The sequence below is a fragment of the Triticum dicoccoides genome, chromosome 3B, assembly GCF_002162155.2.
Source record: "Triticum dicoccoides isolate Atlit2015 ecotype Zavitan chromosome 3B, WEW_v2.0, whole genome shotgun sequence".
Classification (NCBI taxonomy): domain Eukaryota; kingdom Viridiplantae; phylum Streptophyta; class Magnoliopsida; order Poales; family Poaceae; genus Triticum; species Triticum dicoccoides.
In genome coordinates this window covers 482,586,499-482,606,730 of record NC_041385.1, presented here as the reverse complement: position 1 = coordinate 482,606,730, position 20,232 = coordinate 482,586,499, and the positions used below count along the sequence as shown (strand labels likewise).

Below are 20,232 nucleotides of genomic sequence, written 5' to 3'. Positions count from 1 at the left end.
TGCCCCGTCTCCTATCTCGTGCGATGTTCTGTCAACAACCTCCTCACATCCATGTTCGTGGACACGTCGGTCAAACAGAAACGGCGTAAAAAGACAGAAATCATCACTCGTCAGTTCGTTCTTTCTTCGGATGCATATGACCAGGTATAAGAAAATGTGAAAACGGTTGACCTGCTCCAGACCTAGAGCTGGTTCAACAAAAAGGAATAGTAGTATAGTTCCAACTGGCGCATGGTTTAACAAAGGAAATGGCCAGTGGAACAGCTAGCCTTGGAATTCTGGAAGAAATGGCTAATGTGATCATGTGCAGTCTAATGTAATCATACTAGGATGGTGAGGCTACTAACACTAGTATGAAGACTTTGTAGTATAAGCATAGACCGTACCAAACACTTGACTTGCGCAGCTGCCTGCATTCTGGCGCGTATTGACCTGGGCGGGCCGTTGAACTCGATCCGAGCGTCGAGTTCGGCGCGGCAATATGAGCTCTCTTCTTGCAGATCTCCAGATATTGGTAGGTTCGCGTGCCTGCCTCACTCCAGATCTAACGCGTTCGCAACGTGCGGGCATGGCATGTGCCACCGCCGACATGCGCGGTCTGGGGCCAAACCGACCGGCGCGAGCTGCCGCCGAACCGAATCCGGCGCCTGATTCGATCCGGATCGGCGGTGTCCCGGCGCTCTGTGTGCGTGGTGACCATGTCATACGTGTTCTCCGCCGCTTTGCGACGGAGTGGATGAATCGGATGTGCGTCCACTCGCCAGCTTGCCAGTTTGCGCTGTGCTGGGGCGCACGCACGTCCGTCCGACGCGTCCCACCACCGCCGCTCCAGATGGATCGAGCAAGAGGGGCCGACAGGGCGCCGGCACCGTGAGGCGTCGAGCATCGGAATGGAAGAAGCGGTGCATCTGACGCATATCCCAGTTTGCTGGCCCGTTGCGGCCCGGTCTGGTCCTTTTCGGCCGCCGTAAGTATGCCGTGGCATTCACCATGCCAGTGTGCGAGCTGGGGTTTCCCTTTTCGGTCGGGAGACAGGGAATCAACTGGCTCTGCACGATCAAACCGTAAGCATGGATCGCTGAGAATGAGGAGCCAGCTAGGAACAGAGGATAAGATATGTAAACAGTGTTTTGCACAGCCTGGAACTACTACTCCTACTGGCAATTGGCATTGGCACTAGCAGACAGTGGCCGAGTGCATTGGCAATTTGCACAGCCTCGATCGGTGACAGCGGTTGAATGCACTGCTGCAATGTACGTACAGTACATAGCTATAAACAGAGGTGGGTGAAAGGCACCAACTCTAGGAGGAGTCGTTCACACTGTTGAGATATCTGTTCTGCGAGCTCCGGTCTTATCTTTGAATTCTGATCCAAATTTGATTTCTTCCCGGTCTACCGCAGAATTACTTAGTAGGATATTGCCGAGTGCATAGTAGTGTGACCGTGGAGGTCAAGTACTCCTACCCACCATGTTCAACGGTGGGTTTGGTGGAGCAAACCTGTCCTTACTCCGATGATATACCATTACTCTGTTGCAGACTCACAAGCCACAATGTCAAAGCATGCACCCAAAGCCCCTTTTGGGCGCACGCGTTGACCTCCGCCTGTGACACGCTTACACGATTTTATAACTACACAGAGGAAAGAATGGAGTTCTTCCCTCCGATGCGAGCCGAATCACCAGCCACTGGTGACTGGTGTCGCGGCATTCCGCTTTCTCGGCAGTTAATCCGATCGTCTCTGACCGAGAACAAGGAGCCACTACGGCTACGGGCGTTGCACGTCCAATCTTGACCGGTGCGGCGGCACGGCACCGCTAATTTAAGTGGGCGGGCACGGCTGAGCTGATGAGCTCAACTGACCCGGAATTAACGACCTCAACCGGCGCCAGCCGCGGATTAATTAGAGTAGAGGAGGCCGTCGCATCACGCAGCTGACCTGACAGACACACCCTATTGCACTAACCACACTCGTGCTTCACATGTAGTAGTACTTGCATCTATTTTGGCTCAAAAAATAATAGTCTATTTTTGCTCTGTACTGACGCTCGTGAATCCCATTTAATCACACGAAAATCACGAGCGGTACGCCCCCCGTTATAGAATGCAGGGCAGGGTCGCCCTGGCGGTTTTCCAATCTCGTGTTCCTCGTTCTCAGTTTTCTGAAAAAACACGCGGAACGCGGAGTGCATACTGTATTTTTTTTGGCCTCACACAAAGGTGAGCATATTGTATTGCTGCACCGCCACAAAAACAATACTGCGAGGAGATTGATTCGCTGAGTGGGCAGAAATAACAATGACAGTGGGATGCATGGGCCAAGTGCCGTTGGTGGCGACTGGCGGAGAGGAGAGGAGAGGAGATGGATGCGTTTGACGGCGGCATGTGCAGCGAGCGAGCGAGCGTCAGGCGCGGGCGCCCGTCGGTTGATTGACCGCATGAGCCGCCGCGCGTTCCCACCCACACAAACGCACGGAAAAATGATGGAAAAGAAACAGCGTCCAATTGCCGCGCGTGGGTAGAACGCACAAGCCACGCTTTCTGCCTCGCCAAGTTGAGCATTGACACACACCAAACACCTTCCCCGCCCCGATCGGCCCCCTAATCTAATCCCCACCCAATTAGCTCAAAGTCGTCTTCGCCTTCCCCTTCCCCTCCTAACCCCATTGCTTCCATGGATATATAAATAAACGCGCGCAACCACAGGCCACCCAAACCCAACGCACACCAAACAAAAACAACAACAACAAGATCACCGGCGCATCCCATCCCAGAGCAACCACACACGCAGACAAGCAAGAATGGCGATCGCCGTGAGCGGGCAATGGACTCGCCTGCGGACGCTCGGCTGCGGCTCGTCGGGGGCCGTGGTCACCCTGGCGGCCGACGCCGCGTCGGGGGAGCTGTTCGCGGTCAAGTCCGTGCGCGCGGCGGACGCGGCGCAGCTGAGCCGGGAGCAGGGGATCCTCTCCGGGCTCTCCTCGCCGCACGTCGTGGGCTGCATCGGCGGCGGCGGCGACCGCGACGGCTCCTACCACCTCTTCCTCGAGTTCGCCCCCGGCGGCTCGCTCGCCGACGAGGCCGCGAGGAATGGGGGCCGCCTGGAGGAGCACGCCATCCGGGCGTACGCGGCGGACGTCCTGCGCGGGCTCGCCTACATCCACGGCAAGTCGCTCGTGCACGGCGACGTCAAGTCGAGGAACGTAGTGATCGGCGCCGACGGGCGCGCCATGATCGCCGACTTCGGGTGCGCGAGGGCCCTCGGTTCGGCCGGGCCGATCGGAGGCACGCCGGCGTTCATGGCCCCGGAGGTGGCACGAGGCGAAGAGCAGGGGCCGGCCGCCGACGTGTGGGCTCTCGGCTGCACGGTCGTCGAGATGGCCACCGGGCGCGCCCCGTGGGGCGAGATGGACAACGTCCTTGCCGCCGTCCACCGGATTGGGTACACGGACGCCGTGCCGGAGGTGCCGACGTGGCTGTCAGCGGAGGCGAAGAGTTTCCTCGCCATGTGCTTCGCGAGGAACGCCCGCGACCGGTGCACGGCGGCGCAGCTCCTGGAGCACCCGTTCGTGGCATTGCAGGCAGGAGAGGCCAAGGCCAGGTGGGTGTCTCCCAAGAGCACGCTCGACGCAGCATTCTGGGAATCGGAGACCGACGAGGAAGAGGAGGAGGAGGAGGAGGTTTCGGAGAGCCCGTCCGAGAGGATCAAGTCATTGTCGTGCTCCGTCTTGCCGGACTGGGACTCCGACGAAGGCTGGATCGACGTGCTCGGCGAGCAGTGCGAAGCTTGCGATTCACCAGCAGCAACCAAGGGGCCAGCTGATGTGTCCAGCAGGGCGCCAAGCAAAGTGCTCGGGTCCCCGGCGGTGCCAGCTGAAGACGTAGCTGTCGTCGGCACCCTTTCAAGTGATGAACATGAAGCGGACGCAGAGGATGAGCCTTTCGGTGACGATACCATCCTGGCCGCTGATCCTTCGGTGGACCGCCAGAACCGAGTGTGTTCGAGCTCAGATAGAGATGTACTTTCATCATCACATGTACCCTGTAATACTCGAGTTCTTGCAATAGAAAAGTTTCGTTTTCCACAAATCTTGCTGTGCCGTTCTGACAATCTCTCTTGCGTTCCTACTCTGTTCTGGACCAGTACTGAATTTCTAGCCGTGCGTGGAGAACACAGTGCGTCTCCCTCTTTACACTCCAACTCACAACAAAAATCTTCCTAAAACTTACACAACTACAGTACCACAGTAGTAGATAGTAAGTGACTACGCAGTAGAGAAGAATGGGCATTTGCTTTGCCTGTGGTAGCACGGCAAGGAAAGAAAACCCACGAAATGACTGTTTCCTTGTGCTGAGAAGCTAAGGCTTTGGACGAAGCGTGCGGTTTATTCCATGCCAAACAATTCCATCTTCCATCACAGGTCGACACGGCCGGATCGTCTCGGCCTCTCGGCCACGAAACGGGCGGGCCGACTTGGCGTTGGAGGTGCGGGCGTCAGCCCACGCCATCTCGTGCGTACGCCTCCACTTGCTTGATTAATGAATGGATCGCGCGGCAAGAAGAAAGCCTCCCCTCCCGTCCCGAGTGGGAAAGCCAGCGACGGCGGCGCGGGCGTCCGCTCAAGCAAAGGGGGACCGAGCCGTACCCGCCCCTTTTAATTCGCGATAGGGGCCAGGGAAAATGGGATGGATATATGCCTCTCCCCGCCGCCCCGGGGACCTAGCCGCCCGAGCCACCGCCCCGGAAGGGACTCGGATTAGGTGACATGCGTGACATGCACGGTGACATGCGGCCCAAATTCAAATTTAAACATTGCGAAAAAATCTGAAAAAAATCATGCATGTTCACAGCACATACTAAGACAATCCTTAAAAATTTCAGATCAAAATTCGAAACATACATCGAGAAATAAAAAAGAAAAACTCAGATGTGAATAGTCTATAGAGAACCGTTCAGGAACTATTCATGACAGATTTTTCTTTTTTGTTTCTCGATGTATGTTTCGAATTTTGATCTGAAATTTTTAGGGGTTGTCTTAATATGTGATGTGAACATGCATGATTTTTTTAGATTTTTTCGTAATGTTTAAATTTAAATTTGAGCCGCATGTCATCGTGCATGTCATCGGAGCGCATGTCACCTGATCCCGGTCCGAGCTAGCGAGCGGCGCATCGCCATGCAGCTCTGGCCTCTGGGTGGCGCGCGTCGGTGCGTGCGTGCGTGCGTGGGGCCGGCGCCGGCTGACGCAGCCCATGTATCACCGGTTCCATCACGCCGCACTGCTACCACATGCGATGAGTACGAGCACGGCAGGCGGCGCCGCTGCCGTCCTTCGGTGATTGTCCGGCCGTCACGTACCGCCACTGGTTAAGCCAATACGTGTGCGTACGTGTCGAGCGGGGCGCGGCGTGGAGGCCCTGTGCTCACTGCTCAGTCGCCAGTCGGCCGCGTAGTCTGTCTGATTCTGCAGCTCGCCCGTCGGCCGGCACCTATCATCGTCTCCAACATTTTGCAACTTTCGGGAGCACGGTGTACAGACGGGCACCATCTGATTGGGCCACACGGGATAAGGACTACTCTACTCCTATGGAAGATGCGAGAACATCCTATGGAATCCACGGGGAAATGGCATTTGGGTTTGGGAAATGATATGGCTGCCGACTCGTGCAACGGAAGAGTCCACGCCTCTCGGGTTGCCTCTCTCGCTCTCGAGGCCTCCCCTGTCTGTCTTGGTTGCTTTGCCACTGCATGCTCTCTGTTGCTTTCACCCTTACTTCGGGACACGGTGATGAGGCTAGAAGATTCTAGAGAGGCCTGAAACGTTTGGCACAAACATCACATGCATCGGTGGCTACCTGATTCTGGAAAGATCCAGAACGTTTCAGTTCCTGCTTCCGGATTTTGGTAAGTGGGGTTTCGTTCGACGAACTATAAGCCGTTTGGATGATGGTTGCCAGGTGGAGTATTTAACAAAAACTACCACAATTGACGAAAACGTGACGAAAAACTACCACTTTACGTTTTTGTGCGAAAAACTACCACTTTTTGTCTAATCTTTGACTAAAAACTACCATGTCAGAAAAGCGCCCGATTCGCCTCTTCTAAACACCTTTCTGACAGGATGGGCCCACCTGTCAGCATCAATCTTCTTCCTCCTCTCTCCGGCATTTCCTCAAACACCTCACGTGCACTCCGCCGCTTTGCCCCCATGGCCGGCAAGCCCCGCTACCTGCGCCACCTTTCTACGACAGCCTGCGGCGTCCGTCTGGCCGTGCGACGGCGCCATGGGTGGCTGCTACTCTGTCATCGCGGCCTCCAGGATGCTGGCCCGGAGGCGCGCCGCCGCCGCCATCATGCCCGTGGCCAGCGCCGCCGACTGCCCCCCGACAGCGACGCCAACAGCGGCAGCTGCTGCTGCAAGAAGAAGCGCAGGTCGACCCTGGGCGACGACGACCAGTGCGCGCCCGGCGGGGAGGGCTTCGCCAAGCGGTATCGGCTGGGCGCGGAGCTGGGGCGCGGGGAGTTCGGGGTGACGCGCCGCTGCGAGCACGCGGCCACGGGCGAGGCGCTGACCTGCAAGACCACCCGCCGCAAGTGGCTGCGTCGCGCCGCCGACGCCGAGGACATGCAGCGGGAGGTGGAGATCCGGCGGCGCATGTCGGCGCTGGAGGGCGCAGGCGGCGCCGTGGTGCGGCTCCGCGAGGCCTGCAAGGAAGCCGAGGGCGTGCACCTGGTGATGGAGTTGTGCGAGGGCGGCGAGCTCTTCGACCGCATCTTCGCCCGAGCTCTTCACCGGCAAGGAGGAGGACTCGCCGCTCAAGGCCATCGACTTCGTTCTCTCCGTCTACTTCGAGCCCGGGGAGCGGTTCACCAAGGTGGTCGGCAGCGCAGGTGGTGGGACTCGCCGGCCGGCGGGGGCAGAGCGGTGGAGTGCACTTAAGGTGTTCGTGGAAATGAGAGAGAGAGAGGAGGAAGAAGATTGATGCTGACAGGTGGGCCCAACCGGTCGGATTCGGGGTTAGCGCGGGTGAAGCGAGCGATTTCCCGAGTTGGTAGTTTTTAGTCAAAGATTAGACAAAAAGTGGTAGTTTTTCGCACAAAAACGTAAAGTGGTAGTTTTTCGTCACGTTTCCGTCAATTGTGGTAGTTTTTGGTTAAATACTCTTGCCAGGTGGCATGTTATTACCTCGACAGGTGCCATGTAATCACTATCCAACAAAATTGTAGGTGAATAGGACTGGAAAAACTCAGTGTCGTCGTGGCCAGCTCAGCCTCCCAGCTCATTTTTTCAAAAAAGAAAGAAGGAAAAAACTAAGCGACCAAGCGTGCTTTGGCGGCACCGAACAACTACAGGTGGAACGGCCCGTGATTTTAGACCAACCGGCTTCGAACATGTGCACAGTCAGCCGAGCTGGTATTAAGCTTGTTGATCAAACTCGTACTCTTTGTACTACTTGTAACAATGCGTGCACTCCTCTCAGCTCTGTCGATCTCAAAGCGTTTATACGCATCCAAAATTCTAACGATTATCTTTGGGAAAGGAAAAATATATAATGGTCCAATGCAACAGTAGGCATGAATAGTTAAGTGTGAGCAGTGCAGGGTTGACTTCCGTCCTGTTAGTCATTTCATTCCTGGCGTGCGAACACTACAGAGAAGTCAGACAGTGGTGCCAATAGAAAAGAAAGAAAAAGAAGACGAAGGCATCATGACTCCGCAAATGTCAACTGAGCTCAGGAGGGCCTACGCACCCGGCCACAGCGCCTCACCGTTCACCGATCAACTGCTAGTCGTATTATTAATGTCGACTAGATTCGCAAAAATAAAAGTGCCGACTACACTACGGCGTCCGTACCATGGTGTTTTATATAGGAAAATGTGCTCTATTCTACATCGCGTCGGTACTCCGCAGTGTCTCTGGCCAACATAAATAAACAAATTCTCAAGTAGTACAATCTATTACTCCGTATCCACTGCTTTCTATGAAAAGGGCACGAAAATTCTAATAATTGAGGCAACGCAAGTATAACGCCGCCCGTTACGACGCCGCGACGTGTCGTGCTGCTGCACCAAGAACAAAACGCCAGCACTTTTCCGGCTTCCCCACGCGAAAAATATACTCCAACGATGAGGAGAAACGCTGCGCTCTCGACACTTGTCGAGGGGACAAGTGTGACAGGTAGTGGTGGATTCGGGGCGGAGCACCTACCAGCAATGCCAACTCACTACCACGAGTGTTCCGCGACAGGTGCGAGCTCATACATACCTGTAGTATATATAACGAAGATAAGTTCAGGTCTTTTTTAGGTTCTGCCGTGAGCTAATAAGCTGAGCTAAGAATGATTCGATGGATGCGAGGAGGGTTGTCACCTCGCTGGCCTGGCCTGGCCAGGGGGGATGTTTATCGCCAAGCCAAGGCGTGATTAATTCACGACAAGGTCCAAACAGGTTTACACAGATCAAACCATGCAGTGCCAGTGCCAGCCGGCGGCACGGGCGTGGATCGGCAAAACACACAGTCGGTTGCGCGCCTCTGTTGCGGACACATTTCGCGGGCAGCAAACTGAGGCAGAGCGGCAGGCAGTACGTATCCATTTTCTGACCACCGCTGGAGGGAGCTGGTCTGATTGCATCAAACTTGCTCGCCGCCGCCTGCGATACGGAAATACAATATGGGATGGACCGTCCGACGAGATAACTTGAGGCTGACATATGTGCAAGCCACCGAACAGATTCTATCTAGCGAGCTCGCCGTGTCGTCCCTAGGCAGGCAGGCGGCGAGGCCTTGCCAAATGCCTGCTCTGCCCGGGCGATCAACTCTGTGCCGGCCAGGCTACGTGCACCGCTCCTCCTGCTCTTTCGCGCCACGCGCGTCGCTGCATGAACCACATGTATGCGCCTGTCGCGCACGCGGCCGCGGTAGAGCACGCGCTCGCGCACATAAACTTTGGGTTGCCACCGGAGGCTCTCGCGGTGCTTGACCTCACATTTATTCAACGGTTGGGTGCCAGGTACGTAGAAAAAAAAGACCTTCAGTTTATCTGCATACATTTCCAAAAGAAAATAATACTAGTTCATGTTGAGGTAAGGGTGACAGAACATCTCGCTCAGCCGATAGATACTGCAACACGCTTTTGAAAAAAGAGATAGACACAACACTAAAAAATATAACACCGACTACTCACTATTTTAGAGATCTAAAAGATTTTATATTTGTTTACAGAGTATAACACAACCGATATTTCATGCACAAAAAGAACAATGGCCCCATATTACTCTTTTTTGAGTTTCTTTTTGACAAATGTTGTACTTTATTAACGTAAAATAAATTATCAAGGTGATATACAATGAGTATACACCCGGCCTCTACGTAACTAAATGCAAACAACCAATACTAACGAACACATAAAGCCACATCAACAAATATCAAAGTCATACAAGACCAAAGTTATGCCAAGGAGGATATAAAAAAACAAGAGAAAAAAAATAGATACTACTCCCTCCATTCCATAATGTAGTGCCTATAGATTTTTACAGAAGTCAAACATTACAAACTTTGACCATGTTTATAGAGAAAAGTAGGTACCTCTAGACTACCAAATGCACATCATTGGATACATCGTGAGTTATATTTTCAGAATGTACATGTTTGGTAGTGTAGATGTAGACAGTTTTCTCTATACACTTGGTCAAAGTTGGCAAAGTTTGACTTTCACAAAAATCTATAGGCACTACATTGTGGAATGGAGGGAGTATAACACACTTAAAAAAATAGATACAACACAACAAATAAAGACCTATTAGATCATTACTTTAGTGATCTAAAAAATCTTACGATGCTCCACACTTCTCTCATATGATGGGAAACTACTCTCAATCAAGTATGTATTTTCTGTACTTCCCACATTCTTCATGTGTACTCTGGCTCTGCCTGTGGGAGTGATCAACCAACTCCAAAAGTGCCTGAGGAATTTCTTACGGAGGAAATTTGACTCAACAGAAAGTGGAATGTCTCTAGTGGCTTAGGATAAGATCTGCAGACCAAAGACCCAAGGAGGATTGGGAATTCTGGACATCTGTCTCCATAACAAGGCCCTCCTCATGAAAAATGCACATAAGTTCCTCCATCAAGAAGATCTCTGTTGGGTGAAGCTTATTTGGGAAGTTTATTACTCAGCTTCCCTCCCATGGGATAAGAAGGAAGGCTCCTTCTGGTGGAAAATAAATTTCAGATTAATACCCTCCTACAAGCAATCAACAACATGCATGTCTGGCTCTCTACTATCCACTTTTGGACAGATAATTGGAAGCAAGAACCTCTAGCCCAACTTTTTTCTGAGCTACACTCTTTTGCCATGGATGAAAGAATCTCCCTCCAAACATTTGTGGCTCAAGATGATTGGACATACCACTTCCATCTCCCCCTTTCAGTGCAAGCTCATGAACAATTTTTGCAGTTGCCTGATTTGATTCAGACTTGTCAGACACAAAAAAAGATAGATGGAAATACATGGGTCACCAAGGCAGATTTTCCTCAATGAAGGCTTATAGGTGGCTTCTGGGAGAGCAAGAGGAGCACACCTTCTTCAAGGAAATCTGGAATACTAATACCGGTCTCAAACATAAAATTTTCCTTTGGTCAATAGCTCATAACAGTATTCCTACAAGATCATTATTAACCAGAAGTGGAATGCAGCTCATTGACCCCTGTTGTCCTAACTGTGATAAAAAAGCAGAGGAAACAATTTATCATTTGCTATGGGAGTGCAACTTTGCACAACAATGTTGGGATTCATTACTTCCACACAGAAAAAGAGGCACTTCAACCTTTGAGGATATTCAATTGTCAATTAAAGAACTCCATCTTAAAACAACTATGAAAATCATCATGCTGGGCTGCTGGAGCATCTGGATTCAGAGAAATGGAATGGTTTTCAGGGTCATCCAACCAACGGTATTCAATTGGAGACACACACTGAAACTAGAGACGAAGAATCTTCGATACAAGATTAAGGAAAGAGACTTGGTAGATTTCAAAAAGTGGCTCTCAGATAATTTTGTATAAATGATGTCTTCGTTTCCAAAAACTACATAGGATAGCTATGCCTTGTCAGGAGCTTTTTCTTATTTTTCTTCTCCCCTGTAACATGCCTTTATTTATGTATTTTTTTGCCATAGAACGATTATTCTATGGTGTGAGGGTAAAAAAAGAGTGTAACACGACTGATATTCCCCGCAAAGTGTGCGACCCTACGGGTTTGTGAACATGCTGACATGATCGAGACTCCTCTCCGATCAATAATCAATAGTGGGACCTGGATGCCCATATTGATTCCCCCGCTGTATGCTCGGACCCACCAGAAGTGCCTCCTTGTTACGCACAAAAAAAGAACACTCCCCCTGCTAGCTGGGACCCACCTTGATGGGAGGATGACTTTTGGGCCTACTAAGTTGACGGGGATAGAGGGCTTTGTCAACTTAGTCAATATGAACGATTCTAGCTCCAGTGACCGTACGATGTCCATCCAATGGCCGTAGTGCTTCTTCAACCTCTGGTCTTCAACCGTCGTGCTGCATGCTCCTGCCTCCCGTGGCCAGCTGTGCTACTGCGGAGGCCTCACCGCCCCCTACTATTCCCACCGCTGGCCAGGCCCTGCGGGAACGACAACCTCACACTGCAGCTGAAGCAGTGAACCCTCGTACCCCTCTCCGCGCGGGCTTCCATTGCCGCGTCTTCCCCGGCTCCGCGTCGTCCCCTTCCTTGGCCTCGCCGTCGTCCACCATCATGGTGCTCTCGGCGCGGCGTGGTCAACGTGGTTAAGGAACGACTTTCATCGGAAGAGTACTGTATGTGGAGAGGCTGACAGCTGGGTCCACGGCGGCCGCAAGGAAGTGCCTCCTGATTACGCGCAAAATAATTATTCCTCCACCTAACAGCAGGGACCCACCGGACGGGCCACCATATTTCGCGAAAAAACGTTTCTCCCCTGACTGCTGGGACCCACCAGCTACATCTTCGCACGCAAGGAAAGTGCATCCATATTATGGGTAAAAATTATGATTCGCCCCCCTGACTGCTGGGACCCACCAGCTACACCTTCGCACGCAAGGAAGTGCCTGACAGTCGGGACCCACCTGGTCGAAGCATACGTAGTGTTGTCATTCTGGTCGCGAACGTGTACGTACATACTAGTCGATGTAGACGCGCACGTGTCATAATAGAGGCGCGCACGTAGCATGTACACGTACGTACAGTGGCCAGGGTGCAAGAAAGTAAATACGGCCACGTACGTACATACGGGCAGGGTCTCAAACGCCTACTCGCGCATACGTATGGCCAGGGCTCGTGTACATGGCTGGGTCGGAACAAAGAAAGTGCGTCATCGTCGTGTTCATGGGGAGGCAACGAAATGCGTCGTGTTCATTGTGAGGCAACGGAACGCGTGGTAGTCAACTGGCTTGGACGGAACAGCTGATGGAAACGAAGCCTGGCGTACCTCAGAACGGAGGAAACGGCCTTATGTTCGACCGACCACATTCGAAATGAGATCCTATTCATCGGGAGGGGTCTGCCGTACCGCAAAACGAAGGAAACGGACTTCTGTTGGACCTCCTACGGTCGAATCGGGGTCATGTTGATCGGGAGGGGTGTGGCGTACCATAAAACGGAGGAAACGGACTTGTGTTGGAGCACTACGGTCGAAATGGGGGTCCTGTTCACCGGGAGGGGTGTAGCATACCGCAAAGCGGGACTTCACGGGATACTGTTCATCTCCACCATCGACCTCCTCCAGCCTCCACGGGATACTGTTCATCCATCGTCGACCTCCTCCAGCCTCCACCTGTGACTGTTCATCCACGGGCTCCTGTTCATCCAGCCTCCACCGCACGCTACTCCACGGGCTACTGTTCAACAAGCCCTCTCCACGGGCTACTATTCAGCCACCCATCCACGGGCTACTGTTCATCCAGACCTCCATCGGCTACTGTTCAACCAGCCCTCCACAGTGTCGTCCTGTTCATCCAACCCTCCACGGGGTCCTGTTCATCCAGCCCCAACCGGCTTGATCAGGGTCCTGTTCATCCAGAGGCAACACCACGGGGTCCTATTCATCCACCCCCACCGGGAACTGTTCATCCAAACCCCCCAGCAACACTCACTGTTCATCCAGAGGCAACATCGATCGGCTTCAGTTAGCAGCAGTAGCGAAGGAATCGCTCGATCGCTCGAGTTCAGTAACGCGTAGCCTGTAGTGCAATCGCTCGGGTTCAGTTAGGTGACGCTTTGCTCGGCTTCAGTTAGAGCCCAACGCCTCGCACACACGCGCGTACGTGTACGAGAGAAACGCACATCGCTCGGCCCCCGACCACCCACCGTAACCAGGAATTCCCTGATATTTTTCTCGCCCTTGCTTCTACCACGGTTTTTTTCCGTCATTGAAAGAGCTGGATATCGACTAGAGGGGTGAATAGGCGATTTTTATGAAAGTATTCAAAACATAGGTGTTTTGAAGACAAACAATAGAAATGACCCTATTTATATGCAGCGGAAGGTAGACTATACTAGGCAAGCCATAGTCAAGTATTCGATGAAGTGAAAGCACGAAGACTATTAGCAGCTAGATAGTAAGGATCAGGATGGAAGATAGTATGAAGCCAATCAGAACAAGTAGTCACTCAGTAAAGTCAAACAGATAATGCAAGCAGGCAATGACTTCACGAAGACAAACTGTAAGTAAAGAGAAGTAAGAGATAGAACCAGTAGCTTGGAGAGGACAGTGATTTGTTCGACCAGTTCCAGTTGTTGTGACAACTGTACGCCTGGTTAGGGAGGCTGAGATATAACTCAGAAGACCGCGTCTTCACCTTATTCCCCTTGAGCTAAGGACACTTTGTCCTCGCCCAATCACTCTGGTAAGTCTTCAAGGTAGACTTCCAAACCTTCACAGACTTCGTTCACCGACAATCCACAATGACTCTTGGATGCTCAGAATGCGACGCCTAACCGGATTGAGGATTCACAGTCCTCAAGTGTAACAAGTCTTCAGATCACGGACAGAAAGACTTCAGTGATGCCAAACACTCTTTCGGCTCTGGGTGGTTTGGGCTTTGTCCTCGCAAGGATTCTCTCTCAAATGCTTTGAAGGTGGGTTGCTCTCAAACGACAAAAGTTATGCACTAACTCTGAGCAGCCACCAATTTATGGTTTAGGGGGTGGGCTATTTATAGCCACTAGGCAACCCGACCTGATTTGTCCAAAATGACCCTGGGTCACTAAGGAACTGACACGTGTTCCAACGGTCTGATTTCAAACACACGCGGCAGCTTGACTTAGGCTACAAGTAAAGCTGACTTATCCGACTCTGGATAAGATTTGCACTCATTGTCTTCACTCGAAGACATAGGATTTGGTTGAGCATCACTTTAGTCACTCTAACTTTGTTCACTTGGACCCTACTTAACAGTGCGGTGGTTGCTATGACTCAACAAAGAAGAAAAGGAAACAATGAAACAACTAAGTCTTCGCGCACCATAGTCTTCACGCGATGTCTTCTCATGCCATCAAGTTTAAGTGTTACAACTCAAAGAACCAAATGTTTCAAAAGCGAGAGTTGTAAGCATTTGGCAAAAGTATAGCAACCACCCATATGGACCCGCTTGAAGACTATCAACTCATATGCTTCTCCCTCTTTTGTCAGTAAGGACCAAAAAGGTTTGAAGACATAGAGCCTCTACTCATTCCCATGAGGAGTAGGTGAAGCAGCAGGGTCGACGTTGAGGCTCAGTGGTGCAGACGAACTTGGTGCAGTGTTGATACACGTCGAAGTTGGAGGTGGTGAAGTAGCATCATCGTCATCATCAATGACTCTGGCATTAACAGTTGTCGCAGAGGAGGAATACTCAGAATCTTTGAGTGATGGAGTCCGACGCAAGACAGCGTTCCTGGGAGGAGTGGTATCAAACTTGAATCTCTCTGTGAAGCCATCATCTTGAAGATCAGCTTCAGCACTGAGCAATGTCATACTCTTCCATGACCTCCGACAGGTTTCATGAGTGACAAACGCATTCTTGGTGGCAATAATTCGAATGCGATTAACATCCACCCAGAGGCTTTGCATCTGATGCTTCAGCCAGTAATGATGCTTATCGTGTTTCTGATGCAAGGCGACGAGAAGCTCTCTGTCATTGAGCACACGAGATCTCTTCCGAGGCCTTGGAGCAATAGTGCTGTCAGTGGCTTCAGTATGGGCATGACGAGGTGCACGTGTATTTCCAGCCAGAGGATAAACACGAGTTGCAGCAAGAACTCCTTCAATGGGCTGAGTGAAACTTTGGTGATCGGCGTTGTGAAGATAAATTGGCTCCTTGGCAGGCTCTGGGTATATGGCTTTGACAGACATATCAACCTCTGGCAAGAATATCAGATGGTTGCGCGCAGATGGCTGATAGTTGACAACAGAATGAAGCTTGATGAGGCGCATAACCCATGGAGCATAAAACTTCAGACCAAACAAATCAGAGCCAGATGCAGCCAATTGCCTGATGAAGAAGTCTTGAGCATTGAAGCTGATGCCATTGAGTATATAGAAGACCAATGTCTTCATTGAGCCTTCAAGCTTTGCTGAAGAAGAATGTCCTTTGATAGGCCATAGAGTTGGCCTTATAATATGATAGATTGTGCGCGGCAGATATTCTAGGTCTTCAACAAAGAATTCCTTTGGATATTTAGCGTCTTGTGGCAATGGCTTCATCATGCTCAACATTTGGCTCATATTAGGCTCAGGCTTCTGAAAGATGCTCTCCAAGGCATTGTTGTGATGCTGACAACCAGGCTCGTAAAGTTCACTTGGAGTGGGCAGGACAGTAAGCTCAATAATGTCAAGAGCTTTGGCTTTATGATGTACGTTGCCTGTCATCCACTCAAGGACCCATGTCTTTGGATCCCTGTTGTAGCCACGAATGTGAAGAGTTGCATAGAATTGCAGCAGAAGTTGTTCATTCCAATTTTCTTTATCAGTCACAAACTAGAGAAGACCTGCATCTCTGAAACAGTCGAGGGCTTCTTCTAATCAAGGTAGGCCCGCAATGGCTTCACAGTCTAGACGCATATGGGGAAAGATGCGCCCCTGATTGTATAGTATGCATGAATACTAACTGCGCTGCTGATAACTCCAGAACCGATCAGATGATATTCTTGGCTTGGAATATGGGTTCTTGGCGCTATCAAAGAAGGTGTTGTGTGCTATGAAGCCACTAGCGTTGAATGATCCTGGCACAGGTGCAGTACCTGGAAACCTTGGCAGCCTCGGTTTTGGCTTATGAACATGAGGCCTGTGCTCCACATGATAATCAAATTGAGGTCCGGGAGCAGGCGGAGGAACCAGAATAGGCCATCTTACGGTGCCAAGCTCGCCTTGATAAAATGCTTGCTCAATGGTGTGTGGCCTTGGAGGCGGTACAGGAGCAGTGGCATTGACAAGGGCTTCATGCTGCATATTGGTGGCAGGTGCATCATTGGCTTCAGACACCACGTTCTCGGTAGGCACCACTGTCGGTGTCAAAACCGGCGGATCTCGGGTAGGGGGTCCCAAACTGTGCGTCTAAGGCTAATGGTAACAGGAGACAAGGGACACGATGTTTACCCAGGTTCGGGCCCTCTTGATGGAGGTAATACCCTACTTCCTGCTTGATTGATCTTGATGATATGAGTATTACAAGAGTTGATCTACCACGAGATCGTAGAGGCTAAACCCTAGAAGCTAGCCCATGATTATGATTGTCGTTCCTCCTACGGACTAAACCCTCTGGTTTATATAGACATCGGAGGGTGCTAGGGTTACACAGAGTCGGTTACAGAGAAGGAGATCTACATATCCGAATTGCCAAGCTTGCCTTCCACGCAAAGGAGAGTCCCATCCGGACACGGGACGAAGTCTTCAATCTTGTATCTTCATAGTCCAACAGTCCGGCCAAAGTATATAGTCCGGCTGTCCGAGGACCCCTTAATCCAGGACTCCCTCAGTAGCCCCTGAACCAGGCTTCAATGACGATGAGTCCGGCGCGCAGATTGTCTTCGGCATTGCAAGGTGGCTTCCTTCTCCGAATACTCCACAGAAGATTGTGAACACAAGGATCGTGTCTGGCTGTGCAAAACAAATTCCACATACAACCGTAGAGAGCATAATACTCCACAAATCTAATCTGCTCGCAGCTTTTTATGACATCACGCCATGATCCGATCTTTAATCGAACCGTTTCTCATAACCAGCCACTACACGTGTTGTGAGGCGGTTTGATTGGCACGTCCTATCGAAGCAGAGATCGTGTTCCCCTTATCGCGGGATTCTCATCAATACAGGTGTGGGTAACCCAACCGGGTTTGTTTAATGTGACTCCTCGATTTTAGGCAAGTCCCAAACGGCCACGCGTGGGATGCTTGATATTCGTCCTTTTTATAAAGGGGCCAAGGCCTGTCCTTTTCTTCCCATGCTTGATCCTTCCCCTCCCAAACCTCGATGTCGGTGTCAAAACCGGCGGATCTCGGGTAGGGGGTCCCGAACTGTGCGTCTAGGCGGATGGTAATAGGAGACGAGGGACACGATGTTTTACCCAGGTTCGGGCCCTCTCGATGGAGGTAAAACCCTATGACCTGCTTGATTAATATTGATGATATGGGTAGTACAAGAGTGGATCTACCACGAGATCAAGGAGGCTAAACCCTAAAGCTAGCCTATGGTATGATTGTTGTAATGTATGTTGTGTCCTACGGACTAAAGCCCTCCGGTTTATATAGACACCGGAGGAGGCTAGGGTTACACAGAGTCGGTTACAATGGTAGGAGATCTACATATCCGTATTGCCAAGCTTGCCTTCCATGCCAAGGAAAGTCCCATCCAGACACGGGACGGAGTCTTCAATCTTGTATCTTCGTAGTCTTGGAGTCCGGCGGACGATGACAGTCCGGCTGTCCGGACACCCCCTAGTCCATGTTGGAAATATGCCCTAGAGGCAATAATAAAAGTATTATTATTATATTTCCTTGTTCATGATAATTGTCTTTTATTCATGCTATAACTGTATTATCCGGAAATCGTAATACACGTGTGAATACATAGACCACAATATGTCCCTAGTGAGCCTCTAGTTGACTAGCTCGTTGTGATCAACAGATAGTCATGGTTTCCTGGCTATGGACATTGGATGTCGTTGATAACGGGATCACATCATTAGGAGAATGATGTGATGGACAAGACCCAATCCTAAGCATAGCACAAAGATCGTGTAGTTCGTTTGCTAGAGCTTTGCCAATGTCAAGTATCTCTTCCTTTGACCATGAGATCGTGTAACTCCTGGATACCGTAGGAGTGCTTTGGGTGTATCAACCGTCACAACGTAACTGGGTGACTATAAAGGTGCACTACGGGTATCTCCGAAAGTATCTATTGTTTTATGCGGATCGAGACTGGGATTTGTCACTCCGTGTAAACGGAGAGGTATCTCTGGGCCCACTCGGTAGGACATCATCATATGTGCAATGTGACCAAGGAGTTGATCACGGGATGATGTGTTACGGAACGAGTAAAGTGACTTGCCGGTAACGAGATTGAACAAGGTATTGGATACCGACGATCGAATCTCGGGCAAGTAAAATACCGCTAGACAAAGGGAATTGTATACGGGATCGATTGATTCCTTGACATCATGGTTCATCCGATGAGATCATCGTGGAACATGTGGGAGCCATCATGGGTATCCAGATCCCGCTGTTGGTTATTGACTGGAGAACGTCTCGGTCATGTCTGCATGTCTCCCGAACCCGTAGGGTCTACACACTTAAGGTTCGATGACGCTAGGGTTATAAAGGAAGCTTGTATGTGGTTACCGAATGTTGTTCGGAGTCCCGGATGAGATCCCGGACGTCACGAGGAGTTCCGGAATGGTCCGGAGGTAAAGATTTATATATAGGAAGTCCTGTTTCGGCAATCGGGACAAGTTTCGGGGTCATCGGTATTGTACCGGGACCACCGGAAGGGTCCCGGGGGCCCACCGGGTGGGGCCACCTGCCCCGGGGGCCACATGGGCTGTAGGGGGTGCGCCTTGGCCTTCATGGGCCAAGGGCACCAGCCCCAAGAGGCCCATGCGCAAGGAAACTTGGAGAGGGAAGAGTCCTAAAAGGGGAAGGCACCTCCGAGGTGCCTTGGGGAGGATGGACTCCTCCCCATCCTTAGCCGCACCCCTTCCTTGGAGGAGGGGGCAAGGCTGCGCCCTCCCCCTCTCCCTTGGCCCTATATATAGTGGGGAAAAGGAGGAGCAATCATACCTAAGGCCTTTGGTTGCCTCCCTCTCCCTCCCGTGACACATCTCCTCTCCCGTAGGTGCTCGGCGAAGCCCTGCAGGATTGCCACGCTCCTCCATCATCACCACGCCGTTGTGCTGCTGCTGGATGGAGTCTTCCTCAACCTCTCCCTCTCTCCTTGCTGGATCAAGGCGTGGGAGACGTCACCGGGCTGTACGTGTGTTGAACGCGGAGGTGCTGTCCGTTCGGCACTTGATCATCGGTGATCTGAATCACGACGAGTACGACTCCATCAACCCCGTTCACTTGAACGCTTCCGCTTAGCGATCTACAAGGGTATGTAGATGCAAACTCTCCTCCCCTTTCTACTCGTTGCTGGTCTCTCCATAGATAGATCTTGGTGATTCGTAGGAAAATTTTTGAATTTCTGCTACGTTCCCCAACAGTGGCATCATGAGCCAGGTTTATTGCGTAGATTCTATGCACGAGTAGAACACAAAGTAGTTGTGGGCGTTGATGTTGTTCAATATGCTTACCGTTACTAGTCCAATCTTGTTTCGACGGTATTGTGGGATGAAGCGGCCCGGACCGACCTTACACGTACTCTTACGTGAGACAGGTTCCACCGATTGACATGCACTTGGTGCATAAGGTGGCTAGCGGGTGCCAGTCTCTCCCACTTTAGTCGGAATGGATTCGATGAAAAGGGTCCTTATGAAGGGTAAATAGCAATTTGCATATCACGTTGTGGTCTTGCATAGGTAAGAAACGTTCTTGCTAGAAACCCATAGCAGCCACGTAAAACATGCAACAACAATTAGAGGACGTCTAACTTGTTTTTGCAGGGTATGCTATGTGATGTGATATGGCCAAAAGGATGTGATGAATGATATATGTGATGTATGAGATTGATCATGTTCTTGTAATAGGATTC

At 51.2% G+C, this 20,232-nt stretch overlaps 1 protein-coding gene across 1 annotated transcript; it reads left to right on the top strand.

Moving 5' to 3' along the window:
* Positions 1-2,704: 2,704 nt before the first annotated feature.
* LOC119279599 (mitogen-activated protein kinase kinase kinase 17-like) lies at positions 2,705-4,223 on the top strand. Its single transcript, XM_037560787.1, has one exon. It carries the CDS (start codon positions 2,802-2,804, stop codon positions 4,221-4,223), a length of 1,422 nt encoding a protein of 473 aa, XP_037416684.1. The 5' UTR covers positions 2,705-2,801.
* The last annotated feature ends 16,009 nt before the right edge of the window (positions 4,224-20,232 follow it).